The sequence below is a fragment of the Pteropus vampyrus genome, unplaced genomic scaffold (assembly GCF_000151845.1).
Source record: "Pteropus vampyrus isolate Shadow unplaced genomic scaffold, Pvam_2.0 Scaffold76, whole genome shotgun sequence".
Lineage (NCBI taxonomy): Eukaryota > Metazoa > Chordata > Mammalia > Chiroptera > Pteropodidae > Pteropus > Pteropus vampyrus.
This window is the reverse complement of record NW_011888857.1, coordinates 4,862,067-4,881,988: the sequence shown is the minus strand read 5'-3', so window position 1 is coordinate 4,881,988 and position 19,922 is coordinate 4,862,067. Positions and strand designations below refer to the sequence as shown.

General features: G+C 33.9%; 1 protein-coding gene across 1 annotated transcript in view; it reads right to left on the bottom strand.

Annotated features, from left to right (window-relative positions):
- Positions 1-19,922, bottom strand: part of SLC5A12 (solute carrier family 5 member 12) — a 53,037-nt gene that overhangs the window by 22,978 nt on the left and 10,137 nt on the right. Inside the window, exons 5-10 of the mRNA XM_011362598.2 lie at positions 17,132-17,286; positions 16,871-17,011; positions 13,428-13,557; positions 12,373-12,461; positions 6,829-6,941; positions 1,355-1,422 (exon numbers count right to left, since the gene is read on the bottom strand). Coding sequence (XP_011360900.1) covers positions 1,355-1,422; positions 6,829-6,941; positions 12,373-12,461; positions 13,428-13,557; positions 16,871-17,011; positions 17,132-17,286 — 696 coding nt within the window. The remainder of the gene's footprint in view (positions 1-1,354; positions 1,423-6,828; positions 6,942-12,372; positions 12,462-13,427; positions 13,558-16,870; positions 17,012-17,131; positions 17,287-19,922) is intronic.

Sequence of the window (19,922 nt, the reverse complement as noted above, 5' to 3'; positions counted from 1 at the left end):
AAAAAGTTCTATGGTCACATATTTCTTTACTGTAGGTCTTCCCCAAACTTTAATATGCTAATATGTGCTGGGGATTTCTAAGAGGGGAATGCAGTGTGCAGCATGTCCCAAAAAGCCTTTGACTTTTCTCTCTTGGAACATTTTACAGGATGAAGGTCTCCAGAACACACTTTGTAAAATCCTAAACTAAAATATTGAAAAAGTCTTTGTTTAAGTAGCATCAAGCTGTCTGCCCTCAGCACCATCCAAAAACACACACCATGAATATGGATTGGTTTCGTAAACGTGAAATTAAATCTGGTTCTATCTCTCACACCTATGGCCCTTGGATTTCATCTTTCCATATGTAAAAGCTGAATATGAATGCTGTTCCACTGTATTCATTAAAAATAGCAAAGCTGCTTGGAAAATTAAATAGGGGAATTATAGTTGCCTTTCTGCACCTGTCTAGTCAGATGCGTTCAGAGAAATGAGAGGGCCACCTTTCAGACAAATATCTTTCTCAGGAAACAAAAACTCAGAATTTTCATTTCTTGCCTTAAAGGTAATTAATATTTGAATGTAGGTGAGAAAGCAATAGGAGACAAAGCATCAGAGACAACTTGGAAATGTAATCTCTATGAATGAAGGAAAATAAACCTTAAAAGATGCTGCTGAAATCAGTAAAGACAAACCTCATCAACTTGCCAGTGAGAATTTGAGCAAGATATCTTCGCTCTTTTCTGTAATCATCTACAAAATGAAGATGTTAAAACATTACCCTTAAGACTTCTTCTAGTGCTGACATTTTTTGGAACTGAGAGTTGGACATATGGGAAGCAGTCCAGCCTGGTTAGCAGGTAGACAATGGATGAGTCATATCCCAGCTCCACCACTCTTTAGTTATGTGACTTTGGGACCATTACTTCACCTCTCTACATTTTAGTTTCTTCATCTGTAAAATGAGTACATTAACCCTACTACCTCTTAGAGAAATGGTGAAGATTAAATGAGGTAATACACTTGGGTCTGTACCTAGAATATAATAAGTATTCTATTTATGTCAATTGTTATTATTGTTTTTTACTATTATAATGATCATTCCTACTTTTATTTCAGGATCATAAATTCCCAGGCTGAATTTTAAAAGAGTTTTCATTTTATTACAGTGTACCTTGTCAATGAGTCCCCCTTCTTAGTTCCCCCTTCTGAAAGTAATTTTGGTTGAATTTTGACATGTATATTTAATTTGGACCTGGTATCAGAGAATGACTTGGAGGAACAGGCAAAATGATTTTCTTTTCTATTAGAAAAGAAAATGGGTGAAAAGTTGCTGTGAAATCAAATGTGTCTTTTTCCTTCATTGATTACCTACCTGTACAACGCTCCCCATGAGGGATGCAGCCACAGCCATGGAAGTACACATCACACCAAATAAGATACCTGAAGGAAAGAAAACATGTTACCATCATCCAAGCTGGCTTTGAGGGATTCCTTTAGCACCTGCCCAGGACTGTGTCTGTTGTAAGCTTTATTGGAAGAGATATGCATGAGAAATGTCCTCCCCACTCAGCCATCACGAGCCCCAAGAAGGACATTTAGGAGATTTTTGTCCCAGAGACATGCTTTCCTAGGTCAGGAGGAATGAGCTGGAATCTACTGTTGAGTAGTTTTCCCTTCAAGATTTAAGAAGAAAGCTGTCATGTGGAAGCAACACGAAACTGTGGAAAGGGCATGGGTTTAGGCTAATCCAGACTAAATTAGTGGGAACTGATTTCCATTGGACTACACACCAGCATTCAACTGAAGAAACTACTAAACTCTCTGGGAGTTGGATAGTTAGTTTCTCATCCTGAAAATTGTTAAATATCTATGCATTCTACACAATAGTCTTCGCAAATCTTAAAAGTTTGTCTGGTCTCTTCCCTTAGTGCTTTATTTATATGATCCTTATGGCCCTTAGTATATTGCATAATGAATTACTTGCCTACATATCTACGTTGGAGAACCATAAGGGCCATCAGGGTGCCATGCTCTGAAGCATCTTGCACAGTACCTCTAGTATCACAGGATCTTGCTGAATGAATCAGCATATATTTCATAGTCATCTTTTAAAGATAATGTCTTCTTTTAAACCATCTTTTTAAAAAATGATCATTTTAGTACACCTTTGTTTAAAAAAATCACCTTAAAAATACATTCAATACCCATTGATAACCCATAAACTAAAAAAGAGAGGGAGAGAGGGACAAAGAGTTAGAGACAGATATAGACAGAGATGCAGCAACAAAAACAGAGAGAAAATGGTTTTCCCATTGTTTTAGAAATTCTCTCTCAGCTGAATATCTAGCTCAGGTCTCATTGTGACTATTAATTCAATTTTACTGTATACTGACAATATTAAGCAAGTTACTAGATGCCAGTGCTATAACATCAGAACTTGATTCCTGTCCAAAGATCTCGCATCCTAGAAAGGGACTACATATAAACACATAAATTTGTCCAACAGTGCCTGATACATAGCAAGTACTATGTGTTTACATTATTCTTTTTATTATTATTTTATTTCAGGTTTAGTACATGATATTCATGATATTTATTATCAGGGATTCACTCAAAATTAAATCAAACTAGCAACTTTTGATGCTGTATTTTCCAGCTTCTTAATGAGACACAGAAAAATAAGGAAACTCACAACACCAAAAACCAAGTTTGATCAATAAACACATTTTAGTTTCACATTGTTTTCATTATCTTTAAAAATGATAGATTATCTTGCAGAAAACAGTGTTCTGATTCTGTATGCTTTATGAATAAGGAGAACTCCATCTTTCTGAAGAAATTAACATAAAATATGTTTTCTCTCTACTAATGATTAATCTCTTGCTGGGCCAAAAAGTATCTGTTCAAATGAGATTCCAGGCAGCCATTCCTCAATCGAGAGTTTTTACATTTTTTGTGTTGACTAGAGAATTAATTCAGCTCCCCTCCCAAAATCTTTATACTTTTATCAGATTGCAAGGCAGGAAGTTTAAGGGAAATTGGTAGATGTTCCATAGAAACCTAGAGTGTGTGGACCCACAGACAAAGCCGTAAGTGTGGGCGGGAAAGAAGGCTCCTTAGTTGCAGTGAATGCTGTGGATTTTTCCACTGCTACATCAGCTCAAAGGATCAGACAATAAATATGGGCCTAAAAGAAACTTCTGCCTCAATCCAGAATATTCATCATGAATATTTGCTAGATATTGAGAATTTTATGGGGAGTAATACCCATCTGCCGACTTTTATGTCTAACTCATTATGCAAGATAATAAATAGAATCCAGGTAATTCAACTACCCATTAACAAAGATGTGGTCAGCATTGCTCCCTCCTTGTTTAAATATTAGTAAGAAGAAGAAAAAAGAAGGAAGGTAAAATGTAGTCAAACAAGGGAATAAATATATCATCCTAAAAGCTCAAATAAAGAGTAGGCTTTCTGGAAATAATTTACCTTAAGGACCTGAAGAAAAGTTTTTAGAAACTGTTTGGCAATCTCAGTGTAATGCAAAAATACATTGACTCAATGAGGTAAACAAGTCCAGGTCAAGAGAAAAGAAATGAGATGAAAAATTCAACAGAACAGGGTACAACACCACTATGCTTAGGTGAAGATGAATCCAGGTATGGTAAGGGAAGACTACAAGGAAATAAAAAACACGATAATTGATCAAGCACTTCCACTCTTAAGTATTTATCAAAAATTAAAAATAAAAACACGTTCATAAAAAGACTGTACAAGAGTATTCATAGAAGCTTTATTTATTATACCCTCAAACTGAAAATGGTCCATGTCTACCAACAGAAGGAGAAGTTTAAAAACCTGTGGTGTATCCATACAATGGCTTATATTACTCACTAATAAAAAGGGATGAATTACAGATAAATAAAATAGATAAATCTCAAAAACAAAATTATGTAGAGTGAAAAGAATTGCACAAAAGTAGAGTGCATACTATGTGATTCCATTCATATGAACACTAGAAGAGGTAAAATTGGTCTCTGGTGGGAAACATCAGGATAGTGATTGTGTCTGGAGGAGAGTAGGAACAAGGATTAACTGGAATGAGCAAAACAGAACTTTCCAGGGTTATGGTAATGATTTACATCTTTAAAGGTTGGGCCACACAGTTGTATGGATTTATCAAAAATCAGCAAATGTATGCTTAACATTTGTCCACTTTATTGTAGGTAAATTTTACATTAAAAAAAAAAAAACTTTAAACAGATATTGAATTCTAGTTAATAACATAATGCTAAAATAATTAGGCAGAAGTGTACTGATGTCTAAAATTTATTTTAAATGTATCAAAAATATAATGCATTAATGAATGGAGAGAGAGCTAAATGGATATGTGAAAAAGCAAGTTCAGGAAAATATTAATGGAGAATCTAGGTGGTATATTTATGGGAGCTTAAGGTAAAAGTCTTTAAACTTTATTGTAAGATTTTAATTTTTATAATAAAATATAAGGAACAAAATATAGTAGCAGAATTTAAATCATTATTGTTAAAAACTTTGTGGATAACTCAAAGTAACATTGAGAAAAAACTTAAATCCTTTAAGTATACAGAAGAATAGAACAAACTTATAAAATTAAAAGAAAAAGTGAAGGATATGGAGAACAAACAACACAAATTATAACAACATTTAAGAATAAGAAGATAATAAAACTACCACTTGTAGGCAATAACATACTAACTAGAAAACCAATTAAAAATTTTTAAATTAACAAGAGTTCGGTAAATAGCTAGATACGTGCTTTATAAAACAAAAACAAAAAGCTATAGCTTTTCCACATTGATAATAAACAGTTTAGAAGATATTATGGGGAAGGCATCCCATTCACAATATCAATGAGTGAAGAAAAGGAGAGAAGTAAGAGAAGGAGGAAGACATGAGTATAATTAATATGTAGGATAGAAGAAAAGATACTATTAAATGAGAAAAATAAATACTTTTGCTAGATGGAAAGCTTATAAAGATGTCTGTTCTTCCCAAATACATTTTTAGGTGTAAAGCAATCTCACTAGGATGGGAGAGAGTGACATGCAATAAATTATTTTAAAGTTAACCTGAAAGACTTAATAAATATGAATAGCCAAAAAAATTTGTTCAAAATTAACAATAGAAAAAATTTTTAACCAAAAAATGTGACAGGAATTGTTCTACGAGATATTTTTTAAATAAAATGCTACAAAACTTTGATATAAAATAAGATGGTATTAGTCTTGCAATTGAGAAATAATTTAATGAAAATAAGTATAAAATATGAAGCAAATCCTTAGAGTTGAAAGAATTTTATATTGTATTTTATTATTACTAAAAATATTAAAACTAATGAAGACTATTGGATTAATGATAATGAGAAAATTGGCTATAGAGAGAAAAAAATTTAGATCCTCATCATAAATCATAAATCAAATAATTTAAATTATCAAACATTAAATATAAAATGTAAATTTATTTACAACCTAGAAAATATAAAACATATATAATTGGGTTTGAAGGGGAAGAAATTTATAAACATAAAGAAATGGATGAAATAGTAAAAAATCCTATATTTGATCAAATATAAAATAATAATTTCTGCACATAAAAATGTAGTTTAAAAACTCTGGGACACATTCTACAATATACAAAAGCCACATTTACATATGAAGAACTTTTACAAACAAAATTTCTATTATCTCATTAACAAATAAACTAACTTTTCACAGAAATATACAAATGATTACTTATCAATTTAAAAATGTTCAAATTCACTATAAATCAAAAAATATAAATTAAAGCAGAAATGTGATGTTATTTTGCCCATTAAATTTGACTAATTTTTAAAAATATTAATATAAAATACATAGAGAAAAATGTCACTACTCACTGTTGCCACACGTAAATATTAATTGGACCTACCTAGAACTATTTTTCTTAATATTTATCAAGAACTCTCAATTATTTGTTTATTTGACCTGGTAATTTCTTTTTAAAAGTTATCTTAAAGAATAAAATTATAGATGCAGTCAAAGATTTATGTATATGTGTTTCACAACAATGTTACAAAAAATGTAAAAGAATTCAAAAAGTAACAACATAAAAATGAAGAAATAAGCCATTAGTTAAATATTAAGCAATTATTCAGAAAAATGTTTTTAAAGAATACATAAATGATGCCGAAAAATGCTCACAATAGAATGCTGGAAAAAACAACAACCAGGAACAAATTTAGATAGATTTGACTATTTAAAAAGTACATATATTTTTCCCAAATTATCTACATTTTCTATAACTAAACAAGCATAAAATTCATTTATACTTAAAAAAGTAAACTTTGTAAAACTATACTTCAAGATGATAAGTACTACGGGATTTTAAGTGTAATATGCAATTGTACGATTAAGCAAGGAGCAATTATTCTTTGAGGTGAGTTTACTGGAGTTTGGTAATAAAGGATTCTTTCTAAAAGAATTTAGCTTTCTTAGACAAAAGAACTTGCCATAATGATCAGAACATTTTCCCATGTAGAGGAACTAATATGATTAATAAATAGTGATGTTGATGTGATGAATCTAGAATGTAGGGTGAGCTCAAGAGTGTCAAAAATAAGGTTGGTGAAAGGTAAACTAGCTGGTCATTCTTTCCTGGTACCCTTCTAGTGTCTTTATAAGTGTAAGAATCTATATGTGAGATTCTTCATGTATCTCAGTGTGCATTTATGCCTGTATGTGTGTCTTGAATAGCATGCGCAGGATTTTGATGCATGCCACAGAATATTTCATGATATGGAATAGAAAATCCACAAGCTGTACCTACATAAGCCTTTACTGATCCAGGTGCTCAGCTTGCCGGAGAGATGGGGAAAAAAGCTCTTGATGAAATCCTCAAAGGTCACTGTCGCTAAGGCATTAATGCTGGCAGCCACGGTGCTATAGGGAGAGAAAAAGGAGAACATAGTCCAAGCTAAATAAAACTAAGACACCAGCATGCCCTGTTTTCCAGGGCATATAGATGAGGCAAGGATCTAGGGAAAAAACGATACAGACATATGCCCTTATTTTGGGATTCCAGAGGAATTACATGGCCTGTCTACTCACTCCTAAAACTGCTTAATGCTATTTCAATTCTTACACAAACTCCACTGAAGAAGCTAGGCTTTCATAAGATGTTAAAGGAGTTAGCAGGCAGTAACAGAGAGATCGCGTGTGCACTTGTGTTTGTGTGTGTAGGTTAGGCTGGACTTGAAGCAGGAAGTAGTGACTACTTTAACCCAGGTGTCAGTACACTGGGCTATTCATTAATAATTAATTAATTCATTAATATCATTCATGCATTAACATCATTCATGCATCTGTTTATTCATTCTGGATACCAGGAATGCAATGGCGAACCAGAAGGACAAAGATCTCCCACTCCACTTAATGACAGGGACATTTAACAACCGATTAAGTTATTGATAACAATTGTAAAAATTGTTATGAAGGAAAATAACAAAGAGTTATGAGAGCATATCTTGCAGAGATGTAAACCAATATGGAGGTAGGAGATTTCTTCCCTTAGGAAGTGATGGTTAAGACAGGCACTGAAAGGAACCATGCAATAGGGAAAAGATGTTCCAGAACAAAGCAAAAATTACATTTAAATCCCTCAACCACAAACGAAAGTTCTAGAAAGGAAACAAACTGATGAACAAAGCCTAGCCAGCTGTTTCTAAGTTTTCCATTGATAATTCATTAGTTAATTATTTTGTTATCCTCCAATAATGCACACTTGAAAACACATTATAGTTGTGCCAAAAGCATGAAAGGAAATTTAAACTTTTTTTTCTTTTTTCTGTAATAATACCACTAATTTTAGCTGTAGGTTACTTCAGTTGGAATAGTTTCAGGTCCATCTTATGCAAAATTCAAAAGTTCCTTCCCTAAATGATAGACAGAACAAGTACAAACTTCCCAAGACCCATTCCTGGGAATTGAAACTCTAAGTACTTTGGGGTACCATTCTTGTTTCCTGAGAATCAAGGCCTGGTATACATGTCCTATAATACTCCTCTTCTATCTGCTGCAGCTCTGTGGAGGTCAAATAAGAAAAGGAGATGATCAAATAAAAGGAGGTCCCATGTTTTCAACAGATATGTCTCAAAATCCATCACGTGAAAGTTTCAAACATTAGGATTAACCCTTGAATCCACTGGGAAGAAGGGAACAAAAAGCTGAATTTGGCCCAGAAGAATCAGATTTATAGAACCTCTGCTTGGTTGCTTTTGGAGTCAGGTGTATTACCCACACACCAATTTCTCAAATTCTAAAACTGCTATAAGATGGTAGAAATTTTTCTTCCCCCTACCCCTCAACTACCATCTCTTTATTCTACCCCCGCTCTTGTCTTTCCCTTTCCCTAACCCAACACCTTCCTTAACATTGTAGCAGAAGTAATCTCTCTAAATACATACTCTCTAGGGTGCCCCTTTCTTGGAATGTTTGCAGTTGAGCTCAAATGAGTCGATCATTCCCTTATAGGGGATTTAATTTGTTGACAGCTATATTTTACCAGTCTGGAGAGAGTCAACTTTAGAGTAAGAGAAAAATAAATAAATAAAGTCCGTAGAGAAAGACAAAATGAAAGCTAGAGCGTTACCCCTACTTGTGTTTAATCCTCTAGTGCTCATTGCTTCTGTCCTTAGTTTCCCTGAGATCTTAATACCAATGTCACAGAACAATATCACTTTGTATTAGTGATGCAGCATTCTAAAAAGAGTATTAATAAAAATAGTTCAAGAATATACTAAATTAAAATTGCACCATTAGCAAGTTACAGTTATTATATGAATTCAAACAGGTTGCTATTTTGGAAATGTGTCAATATATTTACATTGATATGTTAAATGTTAAAAATTTTTTAAATACCCATTTTGAAAATGCCCAAATTTTACCAAAATCTAATACTCTCCCTGATAAGAGTATTTCCTAAAAGTAAAATAAATATATGCGTTTTTGTTCTTCTTTATACTTTTTAAAACTTTAAATATTTTAAAATATAAATAATATCTTTCAAATCAAAACCAAAATTCATGTTTAATGGTAAGATACAAGAACCATTCCCTTTAAAGTATATAACAAAACAAGATTTTTGCTATTTTTCCTCATTGTTTATTTCTCATTGTTCTCAAAACACTGTAACACATGAGAATTAACATAAAAGTGAAATTATTAGAAAAGAAAAAAACATAAAAATATTTGCAAATGTCATGATTTCAGTATAATCAAATCCTAAATAATTAACTGAAAGTAATTAGAAAAATAATTAGAAACTAGATAGCAAGGATAGTCTGTAACAGAAAAGTAATAAATAAGTATGAACTTAATAGGTATTAAATCATATTTTAAAGCACCATCACTAAAATTGTTAGTATTGGCATAGCTGTAGACAGATAGATCAAAGGAATATAGAAAAGAATCAAGAAAAAGACCCAAATATATAGAAGAATGTAGGATGTACTAAAAATAGCTTTTAAAGTCAGTGGTTAGAAGATGGCTTTTTTTTTTTCTGAAAATAAATAAATAATAATGATGGAACAGTGGCAACCATAGAAGGAAAATAAGGAAAAAAATCCTTATGTAATATGTATAGTCTAGATGATTTAATAATTTTAACATTTAATAAGAGCAGAAATATAAATGGTGTCTGGATAATTATTTATAATAATGGAATAGAAAACCTTTCTGAGAGCGATATTAACCCAGAAACCATAATGTAAAATAATTGATTAATATAAAATAAAAGTTCTGCATACTCAAAAATACTATCAATAAAGAAAATACATAAAGGACAAATGAGAAAAAATAAGACATATGTCAATAAGCTCTTTAACATAAATAGAGAGAGAGAGATAGGAAGGTAGGTAGACAGGTAGACAGGTAGACAGACAGACAGATAATAAAAAAAACAAAAAAAAGTAACAAAATAAATTAGTATTTTACAAAAAAAAGAAATGGTCAATGAAAGTAGGGAAAGTTAGCCAAGCCCACTTATGATCAAGGGAATTTATATTTAAATTAATTACTATGTTTTAACTATCAGAATGGCAAGTTTAATAGTTTCATAGTACCCAGTATTAGTGGTTGTGTGGAGGAAAGAGGCACTCTACTGATTTTCTTTTCAGTGTGTAAAATGATACACATTTTTAGAGGTCAATTTAGCAATGTCCATGAAAAGTTTAAATGAATATGTGTTTTCACACAGTAACTCCAGTTCTTAGACTGTAACCTACATGTCACCTTGCACAATTTCACAAAGCTATACCATGTAGTATGCTATGAACTCAATGTTTGTGTTCTGCCAAAACTCATACATTGAAGCCTAATGTACAGTGTGATGGTGTTCGGAGGTGGGGCTTTTGGAACGTGATTAGGTCATGAGGGTGGAGCCCTCCTAAATAAGTTTAGTGACTTTATAAGAGACCCCACAGAGCTCCATCATCCCTTCTACCATGTGAGGATACAGCAGAAAGACAGCTATATTTGAACCAGAGAGTGGGGCCTTACCAGACACCGAATCTGCAGGTGCCTGGGTCTGACTTCCTAGCCTTGAGAACTGTGACATATAAATTTCCATTGTTTATAAGCCACCCGATCTATGGTATTCTGTTACAGCAACACAAATGAACTAAGACATAAGCATTGTTGTTATGCTTTATGTTAAAGGATGATCAATTAAATTATAGTAGATTTAAAAAAAGAATTAAATTAGGTCTACTGATATGCAAGATTTCTAAATCATACTAACTTAAAGAAATGAAGCAGTATATAAAACGTAATCTCTTTTCTATACACTAAAGGGTATATATGTTCACGTAAGCGAAGAAATTTTCTGATTCATTAACAAGAAATTAGTGAGTGGTTAATTCTGTGGAGTGAGACAAAGGATTTAAGAAATAAGATAAAAGTTTTTACTTTTATCCCCTGATACTGTTTGAATCAATCCTATGATTGATTCTTTGCATTTGAGCTCCAGGAAGGGAAATAAGACTTTTCCCACCAGCCGAGTCTCTGATTCGTAAAAGCAGAGGGTCTGGCTTAAAGGGAAGTAATGGCGCTGCTTTAATGTTTTAGTATATTGCTTTCAATACTGTTGTCCTTACCTATCTCCAAGTCACTATCATCTCTCACCTTGATTAAGACAAATACCTCCTAACTGGTCACTCATTTTCACCACTCATGCTTTTATTATAGTCTCTTCCCCACCTAGAAAACAGTTTTCAATTGTATGACATCACTCAGTCCCTTACTCCAAACCTTCAATTGCCTTCCCTTTTAATTTGAAGTTCAAATTCTTTACCATTTCATGAAGACTCTGCATGATCAGATGCCTGTTCACACTTCAAACTCATCCCCATCTGCTCCCCTCCCAGTTCATTTTTCTTCAGCTCTTCTCCTTGTTCTTAAAATACTCCATATAATTTCTCTCTTGGAGCTTTGGAATTTGCTCTCTCCACTGCCTGTAAAGTTTGCCTGTGCTCTTCACATAGCTGGCTTCTTTAGATCTCAATACGAATGTCATATACTCAAAGAGGAGGTCTCTAAAGAGCTTATTAAAAATCAAACCCCCAGTCCTCAGTAATCTCAAAGATATCACTGTTATTTCCTTTAAACTATTGTACATTATCAAACAATATCTTGTTTATTTTGTTTACATATATATTATTCATCTTCCATGTAAATTAGAATGCCAACTCTATCTGAGGGCAATGCTTACATCAGTCTCATTCTCTGCAGTATCTCCACTGCCACTGACTGTGACTGGCATAATATAGACTTTCTAAAATATTTGTCAGAAAAAATATATGAATAATTTTTTATTTAGAATAATGTCTATATGTGCGGGATGGAAGTTATTAGCTACCTGAGTGTGCTATTGAAGATGGGGGGTATGGATTGCAAAGGATAGATCTGCAGAAATACATTGCAGCTGAATAGTAAATGCCATGAGAGTGAGCTATCTTGTGTGAAAGTGATGTGAAATTATGAGGGCAGCTGGCATGGAAAAATGTTGAGAAAATAAACAGAGAGGTCTAGCATATGGGCAGACCTAGGTTTTCATCCTGCCTCTGCACCATGGGTCACCATGGGTAAGTTATTTATTTTGCTAAATTTTAGTTTCCATATCTACAAACTGATGAAAACATGAGCAATATATATATACATGGTGTAACAACTATTGAGCAAATACAAATATGGCATTCAGCAGAGAAGTTGACACACAGTTAGGTACTCAGTAAATACTGACGATTCACTATTACTATCATCCTTTTATCCTGGTTGTCATCATTATTATCATCACAGCAGTTTTGTCAATACTAACCTCAGAGTTCCACTGAAGGCACAAGCTACAAAGAGTCCTGGCAATCCGGGCATTGTGGCAAATATCTCCATGACAAAGTATGGCATCAACTGAAGAGGAAGCAAAACAACATAGGATTAGTGGTCTCATTAGCAGTGTTCAAAATGTGGGAATGTAGCTTTTTAAGACAAAAAAAAAAGGTGAAAATAAAGGAAAAAAATACAAAATAAATAATAGAGGAGTTTGCATAGACTAAGGCTATTACATGCTGGCAAATAAGGTAATGATCAATCCAGTTCCATTAATCTGAGATCCAGCTATAGGAGAGGGGGAGGGGTACAGTCAATATTAGAAAAAAGGGTTGGATGAATTTTAGAAGTTTCAGAAACTTTTAAAATTTGTCTTTTGTTTGTAATGTATGCTATTTTCTTGCCTGTTTACCCTTAGGGTTAGCAATTAAACTCTAAAAATATATGCTTAAAATAGATCATCAAAGAATATAGGTGTTATAGTTCTACTCTGTAGGCGGATTTGTGGGAAAGAAGCCCCCCCAAAAAACAAAGTGAGACAGTTGACTATATAGGGAAAGAGATTGCTCCTCCTGAGTATAATCCCCATAAATAAAGTTTTTAAGAGCATGTTTAATGTAGTATAAAAGGATGATGTCGTTTAAGCTGAGATGAGAAGACATGAACAGAAGCAGTATTATAGAAATAAGGGTCATTTTGTTCAATTTAAGATGAAAGCATTTATTAATCAACCTTCAGATATATAAAAAAGAATTGAAAGGTACCATTGACAACCAAAACCATAGGTTCATGTCCACCTTCCTTTCTCCTCAGCCTTGCCCTGGCTCCAGGCCCTGTCTTCAATAGCAAAGTAAGGTAACTTCTTTTTATATGTTCACTTTGTCATATTAGAACTTAATGTGTGGTGATATCACCCAAGAGGAGAGTCCTTGGGGTGTGGAAAGTGGCAGGAGGTCCAGGTAGAAAAGAGAAAGACCCCACATCACCTATCAATGGCCAGAAATCCGCTCATTTCAGCCATTCCACAGGCTCCAAGGGAATACGTACCTGGTCTGGTGCTGAGATAATGCCAGAAGTCCAAGGGTCACAGTCTTTGAAGTAGGTGTACATGATTAAGCCAGAGAAGACAGCACACACCAAAATAATCCAGAGACCCAACAAGTTAAAGTATAAGGCTCTAGAAAAGAACACATGGGTCTATTAGTAGCCTCTATGCCATATTAGAGTGTGGGGAGGTCATCACCAAAGTCTCAAGATAAAAAATTTTGGGTCTTTTTGCTAGACAATAAAATTCTGCAGCCTTCAAGAATTATTATACTTTTTTTTCATTATGCTTTTTTCTTTTTTTTGGTTGAGAACATTACATTCTTAGACTGATTATGAAATTTGAATGGAAGCTAAGCAGGGTAGGGTCTGGTTAGTACTTGGATGAGAGACCACCTAGGAAGATCAGGTGCTATAGGCGTAAAAAATAAAAATAAAAAATAAGGGACTGTAAGCTGACAAGGTCCTTGCAATCCGTGAGGTCAACAAAGGGTTGCCTTGCCTAAAAAAAAGAAAAGAAAAAAAAAAGGAAAAGAAATTTGAATGAGGTAGATTTTTGATAGACTTTCTTTTGAAACTAGTTATTCTGCAAAGCCTCAATGTATGTGTGAGATCTATTTTCTTAGATGAAATTTCACATAACAATCACTTATATTATGTAACTTCGAATGATGTAACTTCAAATGATGTTCCCCCCACTCAGTTTATGAAACTGTCAAAAAACCAACTTACATTTTAACATCTTTTGTTCCAGAGGGATAAGGAGATAAATGTAGATATAGACAAATTTTGAAAATATTCACTCCGGAGACTAATTGAGATAAAATTTAGAGTTGAGTTTTTTTTAAGATAATAAAAAGTATGAAAAATCTAAGGTCATTTTACCCATATTTTTTGGAGCAATTATTTTTATTCTACAATACACAGATATGCTTAATTCCAGTTTGACTGTTTTTTCAGTATCCTATGATTATTTTGTATTTGTTACTGTTCTTTGAAAGTCTAAATATTACTCATTTTCTTAATCTCAGGGAAGACTTGAAAGTAGACCGGCCTTACATTGATCTGAGAGAATAAACAATCTCATTCTGGAGAGTGTTGCAGGGGGGCCAAGAGAACAACATGGGCATTTTCTTGGATCCAGTCATTGTTTGAAAGGAATTAGACGCATCCACATTCAATTGTAAGAAGAGATATTCATTTCAAAGTCCTTTAAAACCTATACTGTACAGGTGTACCTAATTTTCAGAAAACTCTTAAATCAAAGTATTTATTTATGAAGCAAATATGTTAAAATTTATCCCATTCATAAGTTTTTATTTTATGTTATTTACATTAGAAAAGGATCTCATCGCAGAAATTACTCCCTTGGGAGTATGCCAATAATGTTTATCTTTGAGTTTTATTCGTTCGTTCGTTTTTGTTTGGAGTGGCTTGACTTAGAGAGAGCCTTTTGGGGATACAATCGATACATAAGGTGGTCAATTCCTATTCATTGCCTTGGTTGTACTCTTGCTATCCCTCTATTCAGGAAAATTCTATTCAAGCTTTTACTCAGACCGTCCCCTAGAGAAGCTTCCCTAACCATCTTTATCTGAAATAGCCACTCTCTGCTCTCTTATTAGTTTCTACCTCTTATACCGCTTTATAACTTTATAGCATTTGTCATTATCTGAAATTGTGTAATGTATTCATTTTCTATTATTTGTTTCCCCTACTCAGTGCTAGGCGCTCAGAGCATATTAGTGCTGGCACATAGTAGACATAAGTTATTTTACTTTTGGTAATAAATAATTGAATGAATAAATTTAAAATGGTAGAAAGTCATTGCAATATAATTACACTCTCTACATTATTTCTTTTTTGAAAAGAGCAATGGACCTAGAATCAGAAGACTATTCTTAACAACCATGTGATCTAAGACAAGCCACTAACACTATGAGCCAGATATATCATCTGTAAAAGAGAGTATAACACACCTGACTTACTTCTTATTATACGACTAATGAGGATTAAATGAGGTACACTCTGTACAAATATATGTAGGTTCCATAGCCACATAGAGGACAACGATACATTATCCAAAACAATTTTAAAACTTCACCAGTCAATACAGAAAATGAGAAATCAATGACAAAATCGTATAGAATTTTAAATCTTTGCATTATGAATTTATTTTTTATTAGAAATAAACTTTAATTCTCGACAAGGTTAATTCTCTTGGTTGTAACTTAAGCCACTTCATCGATTCATTCAGATAATATTCATTATGTATCATTATGTATCAGGCTCTTGTAAGGACTTGGGATATAGCAGAGAGCACACAAAACCCGCCCTCACGAAGGTGATAGTCTGGGACTGGAGGCAGATAATAATGGCTGAGATGAAATAAATTAATGAGATTATTTTAGCCATGATAAGAAATATAAAGAAAATAAACAATGACGATGAGAATGAGGAAAAAAGTGACTGAGTGTGGATATTCTCATCTTAGTTGGGAAATGGAAAGGTATTGAGAAGAGACCTGATAACTTGCAGTCCTGAAAGATAAAAGGGGATCTAGAAACAAAAGAAGTCCAAGCCAGCTCCCAGAAAACATATCGAAAATGACTTAGTAAGTGATATATTCCCAGGTGTGAGGAAGATCTGGCTTAAGATGAATTTGTCTTTAGTGAGTAATTAGCATTCTGGCCATGCAATTAAATGTATGCATAATGTGTGTTCATTTATGTGCTTATACATATACAAATACAAGCATGATCTTCTTAAAGTATTATTTTGTTTAATAATGATAAAAAAGATACATTTCTTAACTTCAGGTACTAATGTAGTAATCGGGAGAAATTAGGCAGGTCCACATTCTGCAGTTTGGGATGACCTGCAGGGCTTGAAAGAGGTTTGACAAGCTATTTGCCTGCTAAAGTCCTTTGGAGTAAGCAAGGCTGGCAAGGCCATCTTGGCAAGAGTCGGAGTGGCTAATGCCTCATTAGGACCTGTCTCCTGACATTGGAATCTCTCCTTGGAAATTTTAAAGGCATATGCATCAAAAGGAAAACAATAGTTGAAGAAACCACATGCCAAATCAGATAAGTGATAAGGGTCATCTCATCACAGAAACTGTGAGAAATTTGTGCTGTTTACCTCTGCATTGCTACCCATAGCAGATAATTTAACCTAGTAATTTCTCAATAAATGGAGGCAACAAATGTGGAGAGCAAAGGCAGACCGAGTTAGGTTCAAACCCCAGCTCTATCACTCTGTTGCTGAGATGAGACTAGTAATTCCTGCCTCAAAATATTGTTGGAAAGGTTCAATGACTCTTGGTTTTAATTTTTCTTTCACACACACACTCACACACACACACACACACACACACAACATTAGGAAGCATATAAGTACTCAATAAGGGCAGAGAAAACAGAAAGGTTTCTTTATAAATAACTTACAGTTTGGCATGTTTTTCTGTTTTGCAAGAAATACATCGCTGGATGGTTGACTGATTAACTCCATAGATCCCAAGCCACGTAAAAGTTCCTCCAATCGCAATTGTCCAAATAGTGTGCCGCCTGAGGGGATCTACATCAAAGCTACAAGGCAGAGAGAAGTGAGTGAACAAAGGTGTTTCTCTGATACTCCAATATTATTTTGGATGCTGAAGTTAGGCAGCTAAGTCTTTACAAAACATGAAGAAGTAGTATTGGACATACTCAAATATATCGAGTCGAGATCCATTTAATGAATGCTCCAACACATTGTGAAATCCACCAGTTTGAGCTGATCCTCGAATGAGAACCGTTAAGAAGCCCACAATCATGACAACCATCTGAAATGCATCTGTCCACACCACTGCTTTTAATCCTCCCTGAAACGGAGAGAATGGATGTGAGTTCTTAAAAATTAAGCATGCAACCCTTCTGATTCTGCACAATCTCACTGCTAATGTGATTCTTTTTTTCTTTTTCTTTCCTTTTTTTCTTTCTTTCCTTACAGCACAGATGCTGAGTATCTTTTATGTGCCAAGTACTATATTAAGCATGGCAATAAAATGGTAAATAAGAGAGACAGATTTCTTGCTTAATTTCAGAGTTTATGATCTAGAGGGAGAAGCGGATTCCAGACAATAATGTAGCCAATTACTTAAAATAGTGAAAAGTGCAATTAGAAGGATGGGCTACTATTGGAGCATGTTGCAGGGAGTCCTGACCTGGTCTTGAGAAGTGGCATTTGCATTAAGCTCAAAAGAATGAGTAGGGATTTACCAGGTACAGAGAACAAAGAGGAGAGCAGCATGTGTGCAGGAAGGAGAAGCATGGCTGTCTGAAGAAATGAAAGAAAGCTAGGATAAATAGATTGAGGAATATATAGTGCCCAAAGCAAGGTTTCTGAATTTGCTAGAGGCCAGAACACACAAATTTTGACAAGGCTGCTTAAATGATTTCTCAAGAGCAATAAGGGAGCATTAAAGATATTTATATAATGAAAGATTTTGTTTGTTTGTTTCACAATAGTTTCAGTGGTGCTTATGTGGACAATGAATTGCAAGGACCATAGAAGAAAAGGAGTTGAGAGACCAGCTCAGGGTTTATTTCAGTAGTCCACGTGCAAAATGACAGCAGTCTGAGGGTAGAGATACAAAGAAGCTGATAAATTTGAAAGATATTTGGGCTGCAAAATCAACATAGTTTGTGTTTAATTGGGTACATGTGATGACGAGGTACAAAACTCAGGATAATCATGTCTGGCTTGTACAACTTGAGATATTTTGTAAAACTACTGACAATGAATAAAATTTGGAAAACAGAGATGGGAAAATACTTAGAAAAAAATAACTAGGTAAATGCTAGATTTCAGACATTTACAGAAAAGGAGTTTTAAGATCTGGAAGATGGTCAAATAGGGAAGCGAGCAAACCAAGGTCCAGGAGGCTGGATCTCACAGAACACAGGACTGTGTGATTGGGCAAGAGGCCAGAGCTGTGTTATCAAATCTGGCACCTCCTTAGAGTCACTTGGGGAGTTTGAAAACAAACAAACAAACAAACAAACAAATAAACAAAACAATATCTAAGACCTATCCCCAGGGATTCTGAATAAACGTAGGTTTGGGGGTAAAAACCAGTCATCGATGTTTTTTGAAAGTTCCACAAGTGATTCCAGTGTATAAGGCTACTTAAATGATTTCTCAAGAGCAATAAGAAACCATTAGAGACTTATTCTAGTTGAGATTCATTCTAGTTGAGAACATGTGGATAAGAAGAAAAGAGGAAAGAAAGAAGCTGATGGAATAATCTAGGTATAGAATCGCTTAGGACTCTGGTGAAGGTGGAATGAGTAAATTGGAAAAGAGTAAATGAGATAATATATTTTAAAATGCTTTGAAAATGAACAGCACTATGAGAATGAAAAGACATGGTATTTTTAATAATGAAAAATAGAATTATCTTCCCCAGTTACTCCTCCGGAGTGTCGAAAACTTATTTGAAAAGATGACAGGCTTCTTCTTTATCTTGAGAAGAAAGATGATGTTGGGGATATCCCACCATTTCTTTTGAAATTAAAATGCAGTTTTAAAAAACCAAATACTAAAGTTCCTGCCAGAGGCATTGTATTTATATATTCTGTTCAAATCCTGATTTGAGAAATAATCAATTTCTTACCTCCCACCTCCCAAAGAGTAGTATTTTGATTTTCTTTAAAGACATTTAGATTTCCAAACCCAAATGTGAACATCAGATTTTAGTGATATGAAGACCAAATGTCAAAGACCTCAGTTTTCAGAGGCTATTTCACATTGGTTATGCAAAAATATGCGTAAACCTGAACACCTAGACATGAGGCAAGAGAAAAAAACATTTTATCAAATGTTCATTAAAAGACAGATTATAGCCACCATGAACATTGCTCTGACTCTGACTCCTTCATACAGCAACACACACACACACACACACACACGCGCCACTGATCTATAACCCTGATTGTGCCCTGAGTGTCACTTAAATGTTTAATTAATTTGTGTGGTTTTAGATCTAGTGCTTAATTCACTGGATTGAAAACCCTTTGATGCCAGGAATCATTTCTTATTTTTTAAATCTCTTCCACTAATTATTTTAGGCTACGCATCTATAGGATTATCAGTATAAAAAGAGTACAATATGAGCAAAAGTGTTAGATAAATAAGCTATTATATTAGTAAGACATTGAAACCTCTAACCTGGCTAGAGAGAGAGATGGAACAGAGGTGTGGTGAGAAGGAATTAGATGGGTAGATTTCATCACATAATGAAAGATTTCCAACACTAGGCTAAGAAGCTTATACTTTATCCTGTAAACAATGGAAAGCAAAAGGGAATTATGTCAGTCAATTGGCATGAAGAAAAATGGACATTTTAAGAAGATTAATCTGACAGAGGCATGCAGGGTAGAAAGAAGCACTGAAACCAGTTAAAGGGTGTGAATTTGGTTCATTTTAGCTTATTGTGATTGTTAAAATACCTGGACT